The sequence below is a fragment of the Fusarium sambucinum genome, chromosome I (assembly GCF_050947815.1).
Source record: "Fusarium sambucinum isolate potato_lamoka chromosome I, whole genome shotgun sequence".
In the NCBI taxonomy this organism is placed as follows: Eukaryota; Fungi; Ascomycota; class Sordariomycetes; order Hypocreales; family Nectriaceae; genus Fusarium; species Fusarium sambucinum.
The window spans coordinates 10,614,132-10,632,712 of record NC_139294.1 but is presented as its reverse complement, the minus strand read 5'-3'; the positions used below and the strand labels follow the sequence as shown (position 1 = coordinate 10,632,712).

Here is an 18,581-nt window from a genome sequence, read left to right as displayed (position 1 = left end):
CCGACGGCAAATGGTTTGAGTCTAGAACGTTTCTTCTCGTCTGATCGAGTCTGGAGAACGTCAAACCTTCCCCGCAGCATTGAGCTAGGAAACATGGGGACCCCAGATAACGCTAAACTATCAAGATGTCTTTATTAACCCATCATGCCTCTCGCTTGGCTGTTCGTCTCAATAGCTAGCATCTCCAAGATTCAACATTGAAACCTCATCCTCTCTGTCACAACTCTGGTGCATTGAAACAATCATTGACCGCCAACATGGAGTTGCAGGGTCAAAGCCTCATCTTGACCGTCAGTGTCTTGACATCGCTGGGCTTTATGCTCATTGGCTATGACAATGGCCTCATGGGTGGTCTTGTCAACACTTCAGCCTTCAAGGACACATTTGATGATCCTGATGCCGATATGATTGGTGTTATTGTTGCCATTTTCGAAAGTATGTGAATCTCCCAAAACATTGATGATATTTACTTACGTTGGACTCCTTAGTTGGATGTTTCTTTGGTGCCATCTTTGCAGCCATCTGGGGCGAAAAGCTCGGTCGTCGTCGCTCAATCCTTATCGGCTGCATCGTCTTGATCATTGGTGCTATCCTTCAGGCTTCTTCTTATAACCGAGCTATGATGATTGTCGGGCGAATAGTTTCGGGTCTTGGGCTTGGTACTATCAATTCGACTGTCCCTGTTATGCAGGCAGAGTTCAGTCCCAAGTCCAGCAGAGGAATCTACGTCTGTGCCCAGCTCTCGACTCTCAACTTTGGTATCTTTCTTGTCTATTGGATAGACTATGCTCTGTCTTCTCACCAAGGAAGCTACGCCTGGCGTGTCCCCGTTATCCTTCAATGTGTCCCCATCATTGTCATGATCTGTCTCTTGAACATCATCCCCGAGACACCACGTTGGCTGGCAGCACATGACAGACCAGAGGAGTGTCTTCAGGTTCTCGCTCAAATCCAGGGTACTTCTATCGATGACCCTGACGTGCGGGTTCTTCATAGTGTCATCACTCAAACTGTCGCCTATGAGACGTCGATTGGTTCTGGTTCTTGGAAAGACCTTCTCAAGGAAGATAGTATCAAGTCTCGCAAGAGACTCATTTTGGCGTGCGCCATACAATCCTTCCAGCAGTTGGGTGGCATCAACGCTATCATTTGTAAGTTTTCTTTGGTTCTGATGCTGTAATAGTATACTGACGATTCTAGACTATTCGAGTACTTTGTTTGAGAAGAGCGTTGGCTTCTCTGCTCACATGTCAGCTCTCATGTCAGGTTTCCTACAGACATGGTTCTTTGTCGCATCTTTTATTCCATGGTTTTTGATCGATCGAATTGGACGTAGGCCCCTGGTAAGCACGAACACTCAAATCCCAATAATTACTCTAGCTGACACCGTTGTAGCTCCTATCCATGATCAGTGTCATGGCCGCCACTATGGCTGTTCAAGCTGGACTGATTTATCAAGTGGAGAATAACACAGCCTCGGCACATGCTTCAGGAATTGCAGCAGCAGCAATGCTTTTCATATTCCAAGGAGCATTTACTGTCGGTTTCCAGGCTACTGTTTGGGTATACCCGTAAGTTTTGATACTGAAACACAGAGTTAAAACTTTCACTAACACACTCTATCTAGTTCCGAGATCTTGCCCCTTCGCCTGCGACAGCGTGGTTCGTCTATTTCTACAGCCGCCAACTGGATCTTCAACTACGTAAGCTTTCTACTCCAACAAGAGATGGCTCCTACTAACTCGTTTTCAGATGATTGTACAAATCACTCCCATATCGATCAACAACATTGGCTGGAGAACCTATATCATCTTTGCAGTACTGAACGCTCTCTGGGTTCCCCTCATCTTCCTATTCTTCCCTGAGACCAAGGGTTTGGAGTTGGAGGATGTTGACCATCTTTTCGGCGGTGAGGACATTGCCAGGACCCTGGATGAGAAGAGTCATGGTACTGTGGTCATGTTAGAGTCTGTGGATCGAGATGGCACTGCCTAGATGAGTTTTGGATCCTTTAAATCGAGAGTTTCTCGAATTATTTGTATTTATTTTTAGTAAGATATAGCCTCATCTCAATTAGTGTATTTGGACACATATACTATTTCGACGCGCAACAGTTCATGCCGATAATTTGTACAATGGACAAAAAGTCGCAGGGCACCGCTCGATAGTAAACGTTATATCTTCTCATAGGCCCGGCGATTGAGATATTATGCGACTTCTCAGTGATCGGTTCCCTGCACGCATTTGCCGCTGAGGGGTAGCATAAGCCGCATTATTTAGTCTAAACTGTAACACCAAAGCCCGATGACCGACGACAGCTCTTCAACGCAAACAGTGATTATGAACTCCAACAAGCCATATTATTGTCGTATTTCTCCCGAAAAACATCAAACTTATTGTTTACATGTCTGCAGCCGAATCGCCTATACCCTTTAATAGATGTTGCAACATGGCATTCAAAGCATATCATAACGACGGGCAAGCCATCTTCGGTACCTCTCCAAAGTTGGACCTTCTGCACGAGAATCATGACTATCCCTTCGCCCACGAAGCCGGCGTCTTTATTCCCGAGCACAACTCCCTTTTCATCACGAGCAACCAATACAGTGATCCACAAACTGGACAGCGGAAAATTCAGATAAGAAAAGTCGACCTTTCTCCCGATGGGGCGTTTCTTGGCTGTGAGGAGATCGACGCACCGGCTGTGCCCATGGCCAACGGGGGCGTGAACTACAAAGGCGGTGTTCTCTTCTGTTCACAAGGCACGTTGGATGAGCCTGGTGGCCTTGTCTTTATGGAATCTGCGCCCCCATATCGCTGCTCGACTCTTATCAGTTCGTTCCACGGAAGAGATTTCAACTCTGTCAATGATGTGGTTGTTCATTCTGATGGGTCTATCTGGTTCACGGACCCAATCTATGGATATGAACAGGGTATACGTCCCAAACCAAGATTACCATGCCAAGTCTATCGATATGATCCTAGTGATGAGTCTATAAGGGCGATTGCAGATGGATTTGGCAGGCCGAACGGTATCTGCTTTAGTCCTGATGAGAATATTGTTTATATCACTGATACGGACTGGATACACGGCGATGGATCAACCGATGATTCTCGCGTATCAAACATGTAAGTTGAACAGTACTTACCATAATTCACAAAGACAATTTACTGACAGCAGTACTATCAGTTATGCCTTTGACGTCACGGCCTACTCAGACCAACCCTTTCTCATCAACCGAAGACTTTTCGCCATGGCCGACGTTGGCGTACCCGATGGAATCAAGTGTGATACAAGCGGTAACGTCTACAGTGGCTGCGGTGATGGAGTCAGTATCTGGTCGCCAGGTGGAATATTACTAGGCAAGATTCTTATCGAGGGCGGCGTTGCAAACTTTTGCTTCGGCAAAAACGGCGAACTTTTCATGCTTAATGAAAACAAGATGTGGCGAGCACAGCTGGGCAATGGTGTGAAGGGAGCTTTACTCAATATTTAAGAACAGGTATAACAAGAAATCGTTGCATATAATCAAATTCGATTTATAATACGTAATATGAACTAAAATGTAAGATAACAAGGTAAAGGGGTCATTATGCTTGCTCTAAAAGCAACTCGTTCTCGACCCAATTCGATGCACCTGAAATGTTTTCCTGGTAGTCTCCATTGACGTCAAGCTTGCTGTACAAGGAGTCCTCAAAGTTACTGTCAAAAGGTCTGTCGAATATCCCCTCAGAGCAACCTTGAGAGCCTCGTGGTTGGATGCTAATTAGAAAATTCTCAAACTCCGTCGAGTCAAGCCAAGCATTGGAAGTTTGGTTCCCAAGAACTGTCTCGCCTTCGACAGGTTGGGGGTCAAACGTAGGGAGGTCTGGAAATTCGAACCAAGGAAACTGGTGAGAGATGCATGTTTCTCCGGGAGATGGTGAGGATGCGTGATACAGAGGATCGCACTCTGTGATATCTGTGCCTGTACCAGGAATATCGGCCTGGCTGGACTGGGAATTCTCAATGACTTGAGTTTTGTGGGAGGCCGATGTACAAGAATTCTGATTGTTGAGGTCGTCCTCGCGAAATATTCGAGCAAGATACTTGGTCCATATTACTTCGATAATTTGTTTGCGCTTGGCTCCACCAAATTCCGATTCTAAAATCACTTCTTCAAGTATCTTTCGAGACTCTTCACTGCGAAAACGAACTTCCGCCCGGTCCATAAAGTCACTTGTCATCTCATTGACGTAAGGGCTAAAGCCTTGAGGTTCTCCCGGGAAAAGAATGCTGTAGAACCTGAACCATTGCTCCTCGTGAGACAAACCACTGGGTTTATTCTCAAAGATCTCGGAAGACATTTCTTTTGTCATAAACCCAGGCGGACGGTCAGAGAGGAAACAAGTTTGACTGTATTTTCGATGCGCCAGTTCCTCCTCACTCGTTGAGTGAATGGACCAACACCTGTCGCAGTGTTCTTTGAAATGAACATTTTTGATATGGGCGTTTATGCCCCTGAGTTGTGTGGGACCAACCTTGCACGTATACTTCTTCGGATTCCATTTGACATATGGACAAGCCCAGCGCCGGCGCTTGTTGCTCTTTTCAGTGACAGATGGTTTTCTCTTCTTGTCCCGGGCACCCTCATCTTCACTTTCCTCATCACCACCCATTGCTTTGCGTTTGCCAGACTTCAGTTCAACCCTGGATCTTCCGTTGACGCCCTTTCTTTTGCCCTCCTCATCGTTCGAGGCAGATCCGGCCACGTTCTCCGATGCTCTCGTAGATCGTCCTTTTGATACTTGTGACGCACATGACCTGTAGAAGTCATCCATGAGCAGTTCCACTGCCCACTCTGCATACTTGTGCATAGCGATCAATAGCTTTGGATCAGAAGGTTCTGCGATGACATCGAAGTCTATTATTCCCGAAGAGCTGGCGGTGCTGCTCAAAACGGAACTCGTCGCAGACTCTAGCTCAAGGTCCCCATGTAATATCATAGGACTCAAGTGCTCGATAGAACTTCCTATACCGTCCATACTGAGAGAGGCGAGTATGCCATCTAGAATACCTTGGCCCATAAAACTTGCTGCAGGCTCGTGTGGTTCTGACAAGGCACGTTCGGAGCCTGGATCGACTTTGGAGAACCTATCATCTGGTGTTCTTACAACTCCAAATGGCTCTCCACCAAAGCAAAGGCCAGAATCCTCGTGCCACGAAAACTCGTAAGATTGAGAAAATGAAAAAGCGTCACTGTCCCTGACAACTGAGCTTTCTGTCACTTCTCCGGGGAATAATTGATTGGGATCTGGTACAGCTTCAGAAGTCACAGGGAACGCCTGACGCGACGGATCTGAACACGGGATGCTTTCTGGAGGTACAGAAAGCGAGGGCCCTGATTGTGACGTTGTCGACGAAGTCATAGCCATCGTGGGCAATGTCTCTGGTCGTCCTAAGGGCATGTACGGCAGTACACTCTCTTCTGGTTGACGGTAATCGGAATATTGAGAGGTCAGATACAGTTCAGGGTGTGAAACGATAGGATCTTCCTGGCCATCACCCAAGGCTAATAGTAAGGGACCATTGTGAAGGTCTTCTTCCCGACTAAAGCGACTCGATGAGCCTGCTTCTAGTACCTAGTGACAGTAGTATTGTTAGTGGAATGACGTTATTATCAAGTGTGACCGACTCACCCTGAGTGAAGGCTTGGTAGGTACTGCATCATCCGGCGAGTCGACCGCATTATGTTGCGTCGACTCGTCAATTTGGTCAGACATGAATTGATAACTTGGAAAATAACCGAGTTCAACAAGTTTCGCATAAAAATGCTAATGTAAATAAAAATGAGGATGAAGAAAGATAGTCAGACAGGTTACGAAATTGGCCGTCATTTTATGTAGAATCGCTTTGCGGTCGTGACTTCTTTTTCGCCCATATTTGAGGTATCGACTGCATTTCCTGTAAACCCTGTAAAAAGCTGTTGGTGGCTGCAAGTGAGACCCAATGAGCGGCCTCAAAACCAATTCCCCCGGTCGAAGAAAAGGAAGAATGATTTTTTATTCGTCAGAAGAGAAAATCAATGCTGGGATAAAAGTTGCGAGTTGACCGCCATGATAATGTGCTGTTGTTGTGTCAGGTCCAAACCCAAATTCACGGCCCCAGGATTGTTTTCCATACAACTATGGCTGGCTCACGTGTAAATCAGAATATCTCAAACAGGCCTCTAATTCCCTCCCAGTCGGATCACTACCACCTAAGAATTGTATGTTCATATTAAAATATAGATATCCTGAAAAGATAGAATCGACTGGGCACCTTTCTGTATCCCCATTGTCTCGTTCGATAAATTCCAGATGGATAGGTACTAAGTTTTATCAAGTCAGGTTGTAAGGAGCCATCGTCTACCTCCAATTTTGGATCCTCTAGTTTATATACTATTGTTCTCTATGTCACTATTTAGAGTTTTCAACTTGGGTGTGAGTAACCATGATGATGCGCACCCAGCTTTTAGATGATATCTCTAGCCGGCATTTACTTCTCCAATTAAGGTGGGTAGTTTAGTAGATAAGAGAGGAATTAAACAGTAGTTTTACCCATAGAAAGAACTGTAGTCGGTCATTGGCATTACCATTGTTCCGTGTGTTGTCTTGACGTGGAGTGTTCGCACTGAATTCCCGATTAGGCAGTTCGTACTGCAACGCTATGACTGTCACTGCCAATGCCTGTGAAGAGTGCTTCGATTACAATTAACCGCCAGCATTAAAGAAAGACACAAACAAAGTAGTTTGTTGGTTAGTTTGCCGTTAATCGTGCAATGCCAAGCTACCAAAACCATGGCTGAACCCTTGCGCCTTGCGGATGAAGTCATAACTTGGCGTTAAATGAAGTCATCAAGTCGATCACAAATGTATGGATTTGATCGCAAGGCAACAATGTGTCTTATCTTATCTTAACGATTAAGTGACAGTGATATTGGTTACAGGGATGAGACCCAGCCTAGTTGAGCTGTAGGTCCCTGGGTATTTTAGGCTTTTTTTGGTGTCACTTGAGCCTTACCAGGCGGCGGCTACACACTGGACTCTAAAGTGCGCCACCTCCATACCGTTTCGACAGACAACCAGGCTTCTATTTTCCTTCCATCGCACATGGTGGCTTGAAATCTGACAAAAACTTATTTCCTATATAAATCCACCTATACAATCTATCCAATACAGCCAAACATCGGTGAGATTAAGGCTTTGTGGTGGATATACAGGACCCCAGTTTGGCAATTAACTAGACTCTTCCTTCGTTCCGTTTCCGCCTCCGCTCAGCCTTGCTAGGATTTGTCCTGCAGGGATACGATCTCCATTGCTTACCTTGTCAGGCTTTTTCGTGTTGCTGTGCCTCACAGAGTCTCATTTCCCTCGTGTTGGCCAACGAGTGAGCTGTTAGACAATGCCTCAGAGTGGGTTGATAGGCAGCCGCAGAGGGTCCAGAAAGATTGACTTCCCGGTGTGATCCTGTTTTCTGTCGATCGTGACATTGCAAACACCAGTCATCACATAGTATAAGTAGACCCTGTGTTCCCGCTTCAAGTTCTTCTATCATAATCTCTCAGAAACATCACAACTTCACACACAAGTTTATCCACTACAAACACACTTGCAAATATGCAGACCAAGTACCTCACTATCCTCGGCGCTACCGCCGCTGCTGCTGCGAGCGTTTCTACTCGTGATGTCAAGCACGTCGACGTCGTTCACATCTTCCAGACTCTTCACGTCACAAACCAAGTCCCCAATTTCTCTCCCAACAAGCGCAGCATCAACGCCCTCTTTGCTCGCGGCTCGGATGATGAATGCCAAAGCTCAGCTACTTCCATCCTACGAGCCTTTCCCACTCCCACAGGCCGTCTCAGAAACTTTCTCAGCACTGCTGGAACCCCAAGCGATTCCTGCACTCTGGAGGCCCCTTCTTCAATCTCATCTGAATTGATGAGCTACTACACCACCTTGGCCGAGTGGGAGATGGACAAAGGTGACGATTTGATCAAGTTTGTCCAGAATTGTGCCAGTCAGGATGACCTTGACGAGATCAACGAGGAGCTGGGCGGCTCAGAGTGCTCTGTTCTTGGCACCGTCATTTTCACTGCTGCTAGCACCACCAAGACTGTCAACATGGAGACTGCACTCCCCAACTATACTCCCCTCACCCTGCCCACCACTGTTAACGACGCCGGCTTTGCTCGCGGTATCAGCAAATTTGCTGCTGCCGCCGCTGCAGGTGTCGCTGGTTTCATGATTGCTGCTTAATTGGGATGATCTGACGAAATATCTACGGCTACGATTGATGGATGAAGCGTTGGTCTCTTTTTTTTATATCAATTTTTGTTATATGATATCCGGTGCACGATGCACTTTTTCAAGTCATTTATAGATTATACATGTATACCCAGTCGATAATTAAACAAACTGTTACAGGTCAGCAAACCGGTGAACTATACTCGTGAATTATCTTCTCAATTGTTGACGTAACTACCCTAGTGGGTAGCAGAAGACACGACCTTGAAGCTTTAGGGTACAAAAATAAGCAGCCTAAGAAATCTGACCTAAATAGCATAAATTGACCAACTAATTTTGTTTCCTATGCCTCTGGAGGCCAATATACCTTAGCACCTTTATATGTTTTGACACAGCTGGTCGTGATTCATTGTGATTGCAGTTGTAGTAGACGTAGCCAATGGGATCCACAAATGTTTGATCAAGATGTCTACTATCATGACGTCTACTCTCTCAATCTTTAACTCCCAAAACACTTTACTGCCATGTCACAAACCCAGTCACTATTCAACTGCCTAATAAGAACCCACCACATAACATCCCGCAAAAAGCTCTCACGCGTCCGCCGCGCAGCCCAGCAGCTCAATGTAGACTGGCTTCTCGTGCGCAGTGGCGGCTCACCGGGAATAATGTTTGCCGAAGCGCGCGACGAGGCGGGACTGACGGAGTGGGTGTCTACGGTACAGGCTCTACGGTACAAAGATTTCAGATGCGTCGCGAAGCCAGCGCCTGTGCTTGTGCCGGAGGGTGTGAGAAGAACGGGGTTTGACGAGACGGGGGAGGTGAAGGAGTTTGCAAAGTTCATGGAGGAGAGGGGATTGGGGGAGTGGTGGAAGAGGGGGATGGGGTTTGTTTGAGGCTGGTAGAGGTGGGAGGACGAAGTTTGTGAAGAAAGATGAGGACGACGCGTCGGACGCGCGGCATGGGGATCATTGAGGGAAAGGAGGGGACGAGTGAGTTTCTTGGATGAAGTTTGGGGTGATACAGTACTGATCCTAAGTTAGCTGGACCTGGTCATGACTATTAGGATTAGTTGCTCCCATCATGGATTTAGTCTCATTGTACCAGACCCGCAAACCACCAAGCTCATCAAACGATGGTCCAGCAACGCCTCGAGGCTGGCGAGGCCCGAATCTGGCGACGTCCGGGTGAACATCGTGAACCTTCTCAAAAACTGTCGAACTTCAAGAGATACCACATCCTCAGGGTATCAGAAAGGTTGGCTGCTAGAAGCACAAGAGACGAAATTAGGAGGTTAATTTATGATACTTAGACCATACATCTTAGACTACTTATTTTTGTTCCCTAAGACTTATGAAGCAAATCTTTGCTGCCCACTGACACACGCATCAGGTTTCCCCAGATTCCACAACACACCTGTTAGGAACTATTTTGGTGGTTCTCGGTGTGTGTACCACCACCCTGCCGGGTGGCTCTTGGTATTGCTCTCTAGGGACATCCGAGTGCTGATGAGGTAGCATGTGTCGGTAATCTGATAGATCATAGCCATGTTAGTTGGGACATCATTTATTCCCAGAAAAACGAGCTATCGACCCATGCTGGCATTTCCCACGATAAAGGTATGCCTATGTCCTTGCGCTGAAACGTTCTGTACAGCATATGATACGGAGCTATGAGTACATTCATAAATGACCCTCACGGTATCATGGAAATCGGTCAGGGGAACTATGGGATATGAAGTTAGGAAGTGGCTTTTTTCTTCTTCTTTTCTTTGCTACCTAGATTTGCCTATATAGGTATGAGTAGTGTACTCGTCAATATGGGCTGTGATAGCCTCATCGTTGTGCTTTGTGCCACGATCTTTAAAGGACGACTGCTAAGGAGCAAAAGGGTTAGCCTTATAAGTCTTAAAGTATAAAAATAATTATCCTAAGAATTATGACCTAAATAGCATAAACCAACTTACTAGTTCATCCCCTTCGCTTTCAGCGGCTGGAGTTTCCAATGTCCTGAGGTCGGTGTCAATGGGAAAGGCGAGAAGGAGGGAAGAGGTTTCGACAATCGGCGGCGTGAAGGTCCTGTCCTCTCCTGCTCCCTTTCCTTATGCCGCGACTCCATTTTTCATCTTCTCCCACATCTCAGAAGGATAGACCGCCAGGCATTTGTCACAGTCTCCGCATCCCTTACAATCCGGGCCCCATTCGCCCGTATAAAGGTTCAGCCTCCAGTCCGCCGGCCTTTCTCCGCAAGGACCAGTTTTGAGGTCGAAACGATCAGGCCTGGCAGGGAAGCTCTTCCAATAGCCTCCATCCTCTCTGTTCATGAGCGTGTAGACGTGCACACCGGCGTCTCGTCCGGCAGCCAGAGTCTTTGGGAAAGCAAGCTGTCCCGTTTCGACGGCAAAGGCTTCATTGATCTTATTACCATGCATTCTTTCCACGTGCTCGACGTATATGACTTTGAGGTCCTTGTAATCGCCTGACTCAATAAGTCGAGCGAGTAAGAAATCGAGATTTTCACATGCGTCAATTTCATAGTCTTGAAATGTAGTGTGTCCCCAGACATAAATTGCCTCCATGTAAGGTGGAAAGGCTTGTTGGCGCTCTTCATCTTGCAAATTTTCTACAGCTGGGTTGCCAGTGATCCCGTAACCCTCCTCTTCGATGTCAGTAGCTGCTATGCTGAAATGTGTCATGGCCTCAAAAGCCCTGAAGTTAGTAGGGAGATGTGAAGAGACCCCGTTGCCATGGATTCCTGTGCCGTTGTAAGCGATGAGCCGCTTTAGTTGCGGGCTCTCGAAGGATAGGGCGGTTACGAGCGTGTCAATGTCCTCGAGTGGACGTGTAGTCGAACTCCGGGCCCGGATAACGAGCGTGTCCAGATCTTTTGGTGCGCTGGCAAGGGCGTCGTAGAATTCTAAGGAAAGGTCGGAGGGACTATCGAGAAACAGGCATTCGACACTTGATGTGGAGATGGGAAACTCATACACTTCGTGGAATTCGAAATCCTCGTCTTCTTCTTCCGACTCTTGGCTTTGGAAAACTCCACAGATATGCAGGTTCTTAAGGTGCGGGAGGTGTAAAAGCGTTGCAAGGATGGAACCATGCACCACTTCTTGTTCTTCTTCATCGGGGGATAAGCCTACTGAAACACCAACCGCCATATTCTGTATCGACTGAAAGCCCGGTGACCATGTGCCGCCAAGGCTCCTGCTCCGTTGGATAGTTCTCTCAATCCAGAAGAGACTTGTCCAGAGATCGTCCGGTCGGTTGACAAATCTAATGCTGTGAAGTCGAGGGCATGATGCGACGAGGAGTAGTTTAAGATATGCATCACTGCCTGATTGCAAATTTTCTTGGGCATCGCTGATCTCGAAGTCAAAGAAGTCCCACAACTCGATCCCCTTGCGAGTCAATCTCTGTACGTCTCGTGTACTCAACGATGATCTCGAAGGAGCTTCTTCAGCAAGCCCGTATGCACCAGGCAGCTCTGGGGCCCACGGCCGCCAGTCTCTCCAGCTTTCTCGGCTACCCCAGATCTCTAGTTCTCGAACATGCCATTGCTCGATTTCCGCCGTGGGGCCATCTCTTAGTAGATGAGGCACTGTTTCCGGGGACAAGTCCGACGTAATTTTGTACTTGTTGTAAGCTTCACGATGTTGCTCCAGAACGGGCTGGCATTGGCTATACAAGGCAGAGCAAGTGAGAGCGAGGGGAAGTATTGTGGAGGGACAGTTGGTGTGGTCGATGATTTGGAAGATAAGCTCAGGTGAGAGACTAAGCAGCGATGCCGACTTGGTCATCCTGAGCGCAGGTCTTCTTGCTAGGCCTCTTCTTGTGAGATTTTGTATAGATGATCTAATGGGTAGCAAAAAGTTAGCCTCCTAAGTCTTGAGAAATAAAAATAAATAACCCAAGAAGTCTGGTCTAAGTAGCATAAGCTAACCTACCAATTTCGTCTCTTTTGTTTCTGGCGTCCAATATTTTTGATAGGTACCCTGAGGGATCTTTTCTATCTCTGTAGAGGGGAGTTTCTGACTAGATGTCTGAGTACTGTGCTGATGCTGGTGGGTATGGAAGACTGAGCTGGCGGTGGTGGATCTGGTGCCTGAAATTGTTTTGTATCTTAGGCAACCAGTACCAAATTGTTTGCAAACCAGAGAATGCCTGAAAATTCACTGCCAAAACGACGGGAAGTTGCATTGGTCCAAGAATACCTAGGTAAACCATCGTTTTGGATCACGGATGCTGGCATGCATTGGGTACGAGGTAGTAGGTAGTTCCACATAAGGGACGAAATCAGTAGATGAGCATTATGCTCTTTAGATCAGATTTCTTAGGCTATTTGTTTTTGTACCTAAGACTTACGGAAACATCAACATAAAATACATACATATCTTTCGTGAAAGGGTATAAAGTGAAGACCTGGGATGAACTGTCCCCCGTTTCCTCTGCGTCGCGCGCTCCCCAAAAGCCTCCTACACGCCGCGGAACATACGCACAACCAAGAACCACATCGCACCGATGAATTTGAACGCACTGAGGCCCGCAACACTCCACAAGACGATAGACATGTAGATGTTAGAGCGGCTTAGTTGGTCCGCCTCCTTATCTGTCTTGGAGCTGATTCGGTCTAGGCCGGCCGAACTAAGGACGAGAGCTGCGAGACCGAAATTTGTAACCATCCAAAGAAGCACAACACCGGTACGGACACCTCTATAGTAGTCCATCTGCCTCTCTTGAAGCTGGCTAGGGGTCGGGGCGGTCTTGACCTCCACGAATTTTTGCGCAAAAACAGCGATTTCGCGTTGGTATTGTGTATCCAGGTCACCCTCATCGGGCAGATCCGTTTTTCCGGTACCGTCTTTGGTGTTGACGGAAGGAAGCTCTTCAACCTTATCGTCACCCTTTGTACCCCAAGAAACATCGTGCGTGTTACAGAAAGCGTAGACGTTCAAAACGTTGGTGAAGGTGGGTGTAAGAAGCATATACTGGGCGAATGACGTTACCATGTGCCAAGGGTCCAACATGATCAACGATGCAATAAGCCAGATACCGTAGGTTGACATCACCGAGATAATCAACATATAAAAGACCTTATTCTTGAATATGTCGGAAAAATTGAAGCCGTTTTCGTCATTGACGTCGGCAATAATAGCCTTGACCGAGATGAAGATTGCAGCAAACATTAGATAGCTGGCGAAGGTTAGTAACAAGTAGGGCGGGTGACACTGTCAACTTACATCATGATGATAGCCCAGAACCAGCACATGGCAGAATAAAGCTTACCAGAGCCAGCTGGCCGATTACCGAGTGAAAGCACAAAGCAAGTAATCAAGAATACACCGTAGAGCCAAGTGAAGACGACACCGAGAATTTCGCCTGTCCTTCCGAGTAATGTTTCGTCTCCCAGACTCGTCGTGAGAATCTTGAAGACCAGGAAGAAATTGCCAATAGCAAACCAAGCGAAGATCATGTTGATTGTGTTGAAGATGAATTCGATAAAGAAGGCGAATTTTCGGAGGAACGTGTGGTCGGACCGGAGGAAGTCGAGGAAGTGAACAATGGCGTAGATAGCAGCGAAGAAAGAACCGTTTAGCCAACGACGTCGCTGGAGGACTAGCTCCGTCACCGTGTCGGGCACATCAGTTTCGCCTGTAGCTGATTTGACGTATTGCAGGATCCAATGGCAGTTGCGTTTGGTGACGAGCTCGAAGCAAAGAATACGATCTTCGGCGAGGTACATGTTTGACTCGAAAAGGCCGGCATCACTTCCTCCGTGGAGGGTCTCTCCTAGGAAGTACTTCTCGAGGGGGCCCTTTCCGTTCTTATCGTTTTGAAGGGCAACGTAGCGATAAGCCGAGAAAGCACCAGGCAACACGGAAATGAACCCAAATGCCGATTCAAGTGGCTTATCGAGAATGTTACTCATCTTGTACTCAAAGTTCTGAGCAGCGACCAGAGGGTTGAGGAGGAACCTTCCACCAGTACCCAACATAGCCTTGATCTCACCACAGGCACCACCGCACATAGGCTCAAGATCAAAGGCCTTCCACAGATGGTAAATTGAGCTTCCACCAGGTCGTGTACCAGCGTCAAGAAGAACACAGATGTTAGGCTCCAAAACGCGACCAAAAGCGTTAAAGAACCATCTGTGCGAGTTGATCTTCTTGGCGTTCTTTTCCTTTAAACAGAAGAGCATCTGGACAGGCTGGCGCCTGTGAACAAGCTGCACAACGTTGCTCTTGATCTGCACATGAGTTTGCGTGGTATACTCGTAGATATGAGCTGTGACGGCCTTGTCGTTGACATGTTGCTTGGCGATGCCTTCCTGATAAACACCCATACCAGCCAACAAGGCCCTAGTGCGAGGATTGATCTTGGATCGACCATCGCTAACAACACACACGACGATCTTCTTCCAAGCGTCCTTGCCCCATGTCTTGCTGTTTGGTCGGTTACACATGTACTCGATGTTCTTGAAGACGCCAGCCATGGTACGCGCAAACAAAACCTCGTCCTCGTTGTACATTGTCACGACGATGAAAAGCTCGGTATGGCGGGGCTTGCTGAAGAGTCTTTGCCGTAGCGTAAAGTCGCAGTCGTAAAAGTCGTTAGGGTCGCAGGTGGCAGCTGAATATCGCATATGCGTAAATTCATCGCGCTCGCCGTGGGGATTCTGTTGTAAAAGGAGGGGAGGAACGCGGCAGTCGAAAACGAGGTTGCCGCGATACAGGGCAAATTGCTTGACTGTCTTTCGGCGCTGTATGCCACCACCTTGTTGGGGTGGCTCTTGGTATTGCTCGCTGGGGACATCTGAGTGCTGATGGGGTAGCATAGGTCGGTTGTCAGGAACGTCGTAATCATGTTCGTAGCCTTGATCGTAGGATTGATGTTGATGTTGAGGTTGAGGCAGAGGACGAGGCTCGTAGGGCTGGTTATAGTAGGCATCGTGATGCGCTTCTGGGTTTACAGCGTAATCTCCTCCTGAAGGGGGACCATAACCGGTCAGGTTGTCCACTGATTGCTGAAAACAAAGTCAATACGATGCTTAAACTCGGGTATCTGCAACGTTTAAAAACTTACGGCTGCGTTAAGGCTTAAATGGTCGCTAGGGGTGGGCAAGCGTCCATGAGGATCAGGGCCTGGCATAGCAAGATGCTGTGAAGAGGGGCCATACTGCCCGTAGCGGCCATCGTCGAAGGGGTTATCGTCGAGCTGATAGCCTGGCTGAATGGGATGATGATGTTGACCCGGTGAAGGTGACCGATGCGGCGGCATAGGCTGAGCGCCGTATCGAGGATCCATCTCGTTTGTGTAGTAATCGTCGTCTGCGATTGAAATTAGACTATATGTGCAGAGAAATAAAGGTTATGTATGTTATGTTGTGAGCGTGGCAAGCCGAGTCGTCGCAATTACCAACCAGGGTAACAGAGAGGTCCTCTAAGCTTTAGGATAGAAAACATAAATAACCTAAGCGTATGGTCTAAAAATCATAAAGTGAACTGGGTAATTTCGTCTCTTATGCTGTTGAAATTCCCCGAAACAAAGAGGAATTCAAGTAGACTGTCAAGTCGCAATTACAACCAGGGGTGTGTTGTTTAAGAGCGAGGGGAGGGAGGAGGGGTATGTCTCGTCTCGTCTGTCTCATATTGACAGAAAGGGAGAAAGGGGCCAGATGATGATCAAAGGGTCACTAGTGATTGACTTACCCAGGCGATTATACGACATGATTGCGATTGTAACTGCGCACTTGGGGCGCTATTCGCATATGTTTTGAAGGTATGTAACTCGAATGCGTACTGGGCTGGGCGCGGTTAATAAAGTTGGTTCTGACTGTCAACGATGATGAATGTGCTGGCGGTTGCCCCGGGTTTCGCTTCTGGGCGATCCACTCCAGGTAGCTAGGATAACAGAAAAGATAACCTCCAAGCTTCAGGGTACAAGAATAAATGGCCTAAGATCATGGCCTAAATATCATAAACTGACTTACTAATTTCGTCTCTTGTACTTCAATCGGCTAACGTTTTTGGCCACTACCGCCAACCCAAGCCTGGAAAGCAGGCAAGTAACCGACCGACCGACTGTTTTGTTTGTTTGTTTGCTTTCGCGAAGCGATGCGGTGCGGTGCGTGTCTTTTGCGTAACGTTGTACGAATGCAAAGATGTTTTAAGGAGAAAAAAACGAAAAAGGGTGTAGGATAAGAAAAAAAAGAGCTGACGAAAATATTGGTTTAGGACGAATCCAAATGTATGTCAGACTGCCCGCAGCAGTATCAAAGAGTCGGATCAGTGGCTAGCAGTTTGCGTCGACTCTTTGTGGCTCAGCGAGCAGAGATGCGTAACGTCGCCGAAAAATACCAAACTCCTTGGCAGACTCCGTTTATTGCGCTAAATCCAAGGAATTGGAAGGGTTCCTTAATGCAAAAGGCCTTTGTGTTTCAGACGCTTCCCGGATGGGTTACCAAAGGATGATCCTCCGCTGACCCAGTGACCGATAAAGAACTGGGTCCTTGATAATTAGAACTAATTCGTTGAAAGCCAAAAGGTAAGTGACGTCGAGTTTGGGGCTCGGCTGGAACCGTCAACAGGGATGAGGCAAGATAGGAGCAAGGATCAAGTCTCCAAGCGTGGTTGATGGGAGATGATGAAGTGCAAGAGAGAGAAATGAACAACATATCATGGGGAGGAGCAGGCAAGTCTATTATCTTTACTCTACAGTAGTTACTCTACTGTGTTTCTGCGGTCAGCTGTACCTCAGCCCAACAGCTAGGCTACTAATATAGCTTCTGTCAGCCCAGCCGCAGCCTAGCACAATCCTCCAATTCCAACCAGAGTCTAGCTTCAAGCCGCGCCTCCGCCAGATATCCAGCCCAAAAACATCCAGCCCAGCCCATTTTCAAGCCTTTGCGTCGAATGTAATGTCTTGAAGGCTTTTGAGCTGAACTGCAAGGCTCTCTCTAATCACTTGTAGAATGTCTATCTACCGTTGAACTCTAGTTATTAGACTCGACTAGTCAAGCCATTCATCATCTTGTTTCTGCTTATTTTATCTCCTACGGAGTAGATACAAATCTAAAATACAGTAAGCTGCAGCCCGCCCTGCATCCCGTCCACTCCACTCGCACAACCAGTACCTGATCAGCAAACCAAACCAAAGATCCAAAAATATAGATACTCGATGACTGGAAGAAAATATCAGTTTTTTGTGGTCGGTTATAGAAATGCCGCACAGGTTTTGAACTGCGCCACGACCTGTCAATCAGAAACCCCCTTGCGCCAAGATTCAGGTTTGCGATTGTCTTTGCGTAGTCTTGCCCCAAGCGTTTTGCCATTCCTTACGCGGATAGGTATCCGTAAACGACCTAACGAGATAGACTCTCTGTTCCATTCCATTAAACTTGTTGGAACAGATCTTACAAAAGGCACACAGCACCTGCTGTACCGTGGCTCTACTGTACATAGTAGTACTCGCAAAGCTGAAATCCCCGACCCCGCATCAATGTGGAGACGTTCAAAGTCAAAGAGCTTAATCCAACAGAATGTACTGGTTATCGTCTTTTATTCCGACCGCCACAGGACCCCTCAATATAACGGTAAATGCAGGGTCGGATAGAAAGTGCGTGCTACCATAAATATGTTATTACGGAGTATATAAGTACAAATCAGATTCGAAGGAAAGATCGTCTCTACTCAATTTTCGGTCTCGTTAGACCAAGGAAACGATCGTGATGCTAGAAGCTGTGGCTTAAACAAAGCAAGTCAATATAACCACCAACTCCCAACAAACCATCTGAGTTGAAGGGCAGAGAGAATCAACCAGAGACTACTTACAATAAATCTTCGGAATCTTTTGTAGATTAAATTGTAGATCTCTCCTCGTCAAGATGGGCCTGTCGCCCTCACTGGACACCGAAGCGCTTCAATCTCAAGACTGCCTTGCCTACTCTGTACCTACGGAGACATCAAATTCTCTTGAGAAACACACGAATGCCCTCTAACAGACAACCCGACACGGCATCCAATAGGATTATTGCAAATACATAAAGATGGCCGGGGTCTCAGGTCACGGGGGGTCTTGAATGCTTCAAGAGACCAATGCCGAGCCATAACGGTCCGTCCCTTGTTGACTGCGGCTGAACTCCCTACATATCTCATCCTGGCATCGTCTCAATCTCTCTTCCGCACCAGATTGCCAACGTTTTCTTGGCATGGACCAATGACTATCACGCAGACATGCAAACGACCTTACTCCCAGTATCGTCTCTTTCAGATTGAACTTATCATCAATAATTGACCACTTCAATGGACGATA

At 47.2% G+C, this 18,581-nt stretch overlaps 6 protein-coding genes across 6 annotated transcripts; 3 read left to right on the top strand and 3 right to left on the bottom strand.

The window, feature by feature from the left end:
- Window positions 1-257: 257 nt before the first annotated feature.
- Window positions 258-1,995, top strand: FSST1_006171 (general substrate transporter; the record flags this gene model as incomplete). The annotated part of the gene is made up of 6 exons (XM_083232514.1): window positions 258-435; window positions 489-1,151; window positions 1,201-1,343; window positions 1,396-1,571; window positions 1,628-1,703; window positions 1,753-1,995. The coding sequence occupies 6 exons, from the start codon at window positions 258-260 to the stop codon at window positions 1,993-1,995; spliced, it is 1,479 nt and encodes a 492-aa protein (XP_083089601.1).
- A 409-nt stretch (window positions 1,996-2,404) lies between these two features.
- Window positions 2,405-3,497, top strand: FSST1_006170 (SMP-30/gluconolactonase/LRE family protein; the record flags this gene model as incomplete). The annotated part of the gene is made up of 2 exons (XM_083232513.1): window positions 2,405-3,129; window positions 3,182-3,497. The coding sequence occupies 2 exons, from the start codon at window positions 2,405-2,407 to the stop codon at window positions 3,495-3,497; spliced, it is 1,041 nt and encodes a 346-aa protein (XP_083089600.1).
- Window positions 3,498-3,591: 94 nt separating this feature from the next.
- On the bottom strand, window positions 3,592-5,763 carry FSST1_006169 (uncharacterized protein; the record flags this gene model as incomplete). The annotated part of the gene is made up of 2 exons (XM_083232512.1): window positions 3,592-5,622; window positions 5,680-5,763. 2 exons carry the CDS (start codon window positions 5,761-5,763, stop codon window positions 3,592-3,594), a joined length of 2,115 nt encoding a protein of 704 aa, XP_083089599.1.
- Window positions 5,764-7,638: 1,875 nt separating this feature from the next.
- Window positions 7,639-8,280, top strand: FSST1_006168 (uncharacterized protein; the record flags this gene model as incomplete). Its single annotated transcript, XM_083232511.1, has 1 exon — window positions 7,639-8,280. One exon carries the CDS (start codon window positions 7,639-7,641, stop codon window positions 8,278-8,280), a length of 642 nt encoding a protein of 213 aa, XP_083089598.1.
- Window positions 8,281-10,369: 2,089 nt separating this feature from the next.
- Window positions 10,370-12,070, bottom strand: FSST1_006167 (uncharacterized protein; the record flags this gene model as incomplete). The annotated part of the gene is made up of 1 exon (XM_083232510.1): window positions 10,370-12,070. The coding sequence occupies one exon, from the start codon at window positions 12,068-12,070 to the stop codon at window positions 10,370-10,372; it is 1,701 nt and encodes a 566-aa protein (XP_083089597.1).
- A 675-nt stretch (window positions 12,071-12,745) lies between these two features.
- Window positions 12,746-15,998, bottom strand: FSST1_006166 (chitin synthase I; the record flags this gene model as incomplete). Its single annotated transcript, XM_083232509.1, has 4 exons — window positions 12,746-13,463; window positions 13,511-15,294; window positions 15,354-15,598; window positions 15,980-15,998. The coding sequence occupies 4 exons, from the start codon at window positions 15,996-15,998 to the stop codon at window positions 12,746-12,748; spliced, it is 2,766 nt and encodes a 921-aa protein (XP_083089596.1).
- Window positions 15,999-18,581: the final 2,583 nt, after the last annotated feature.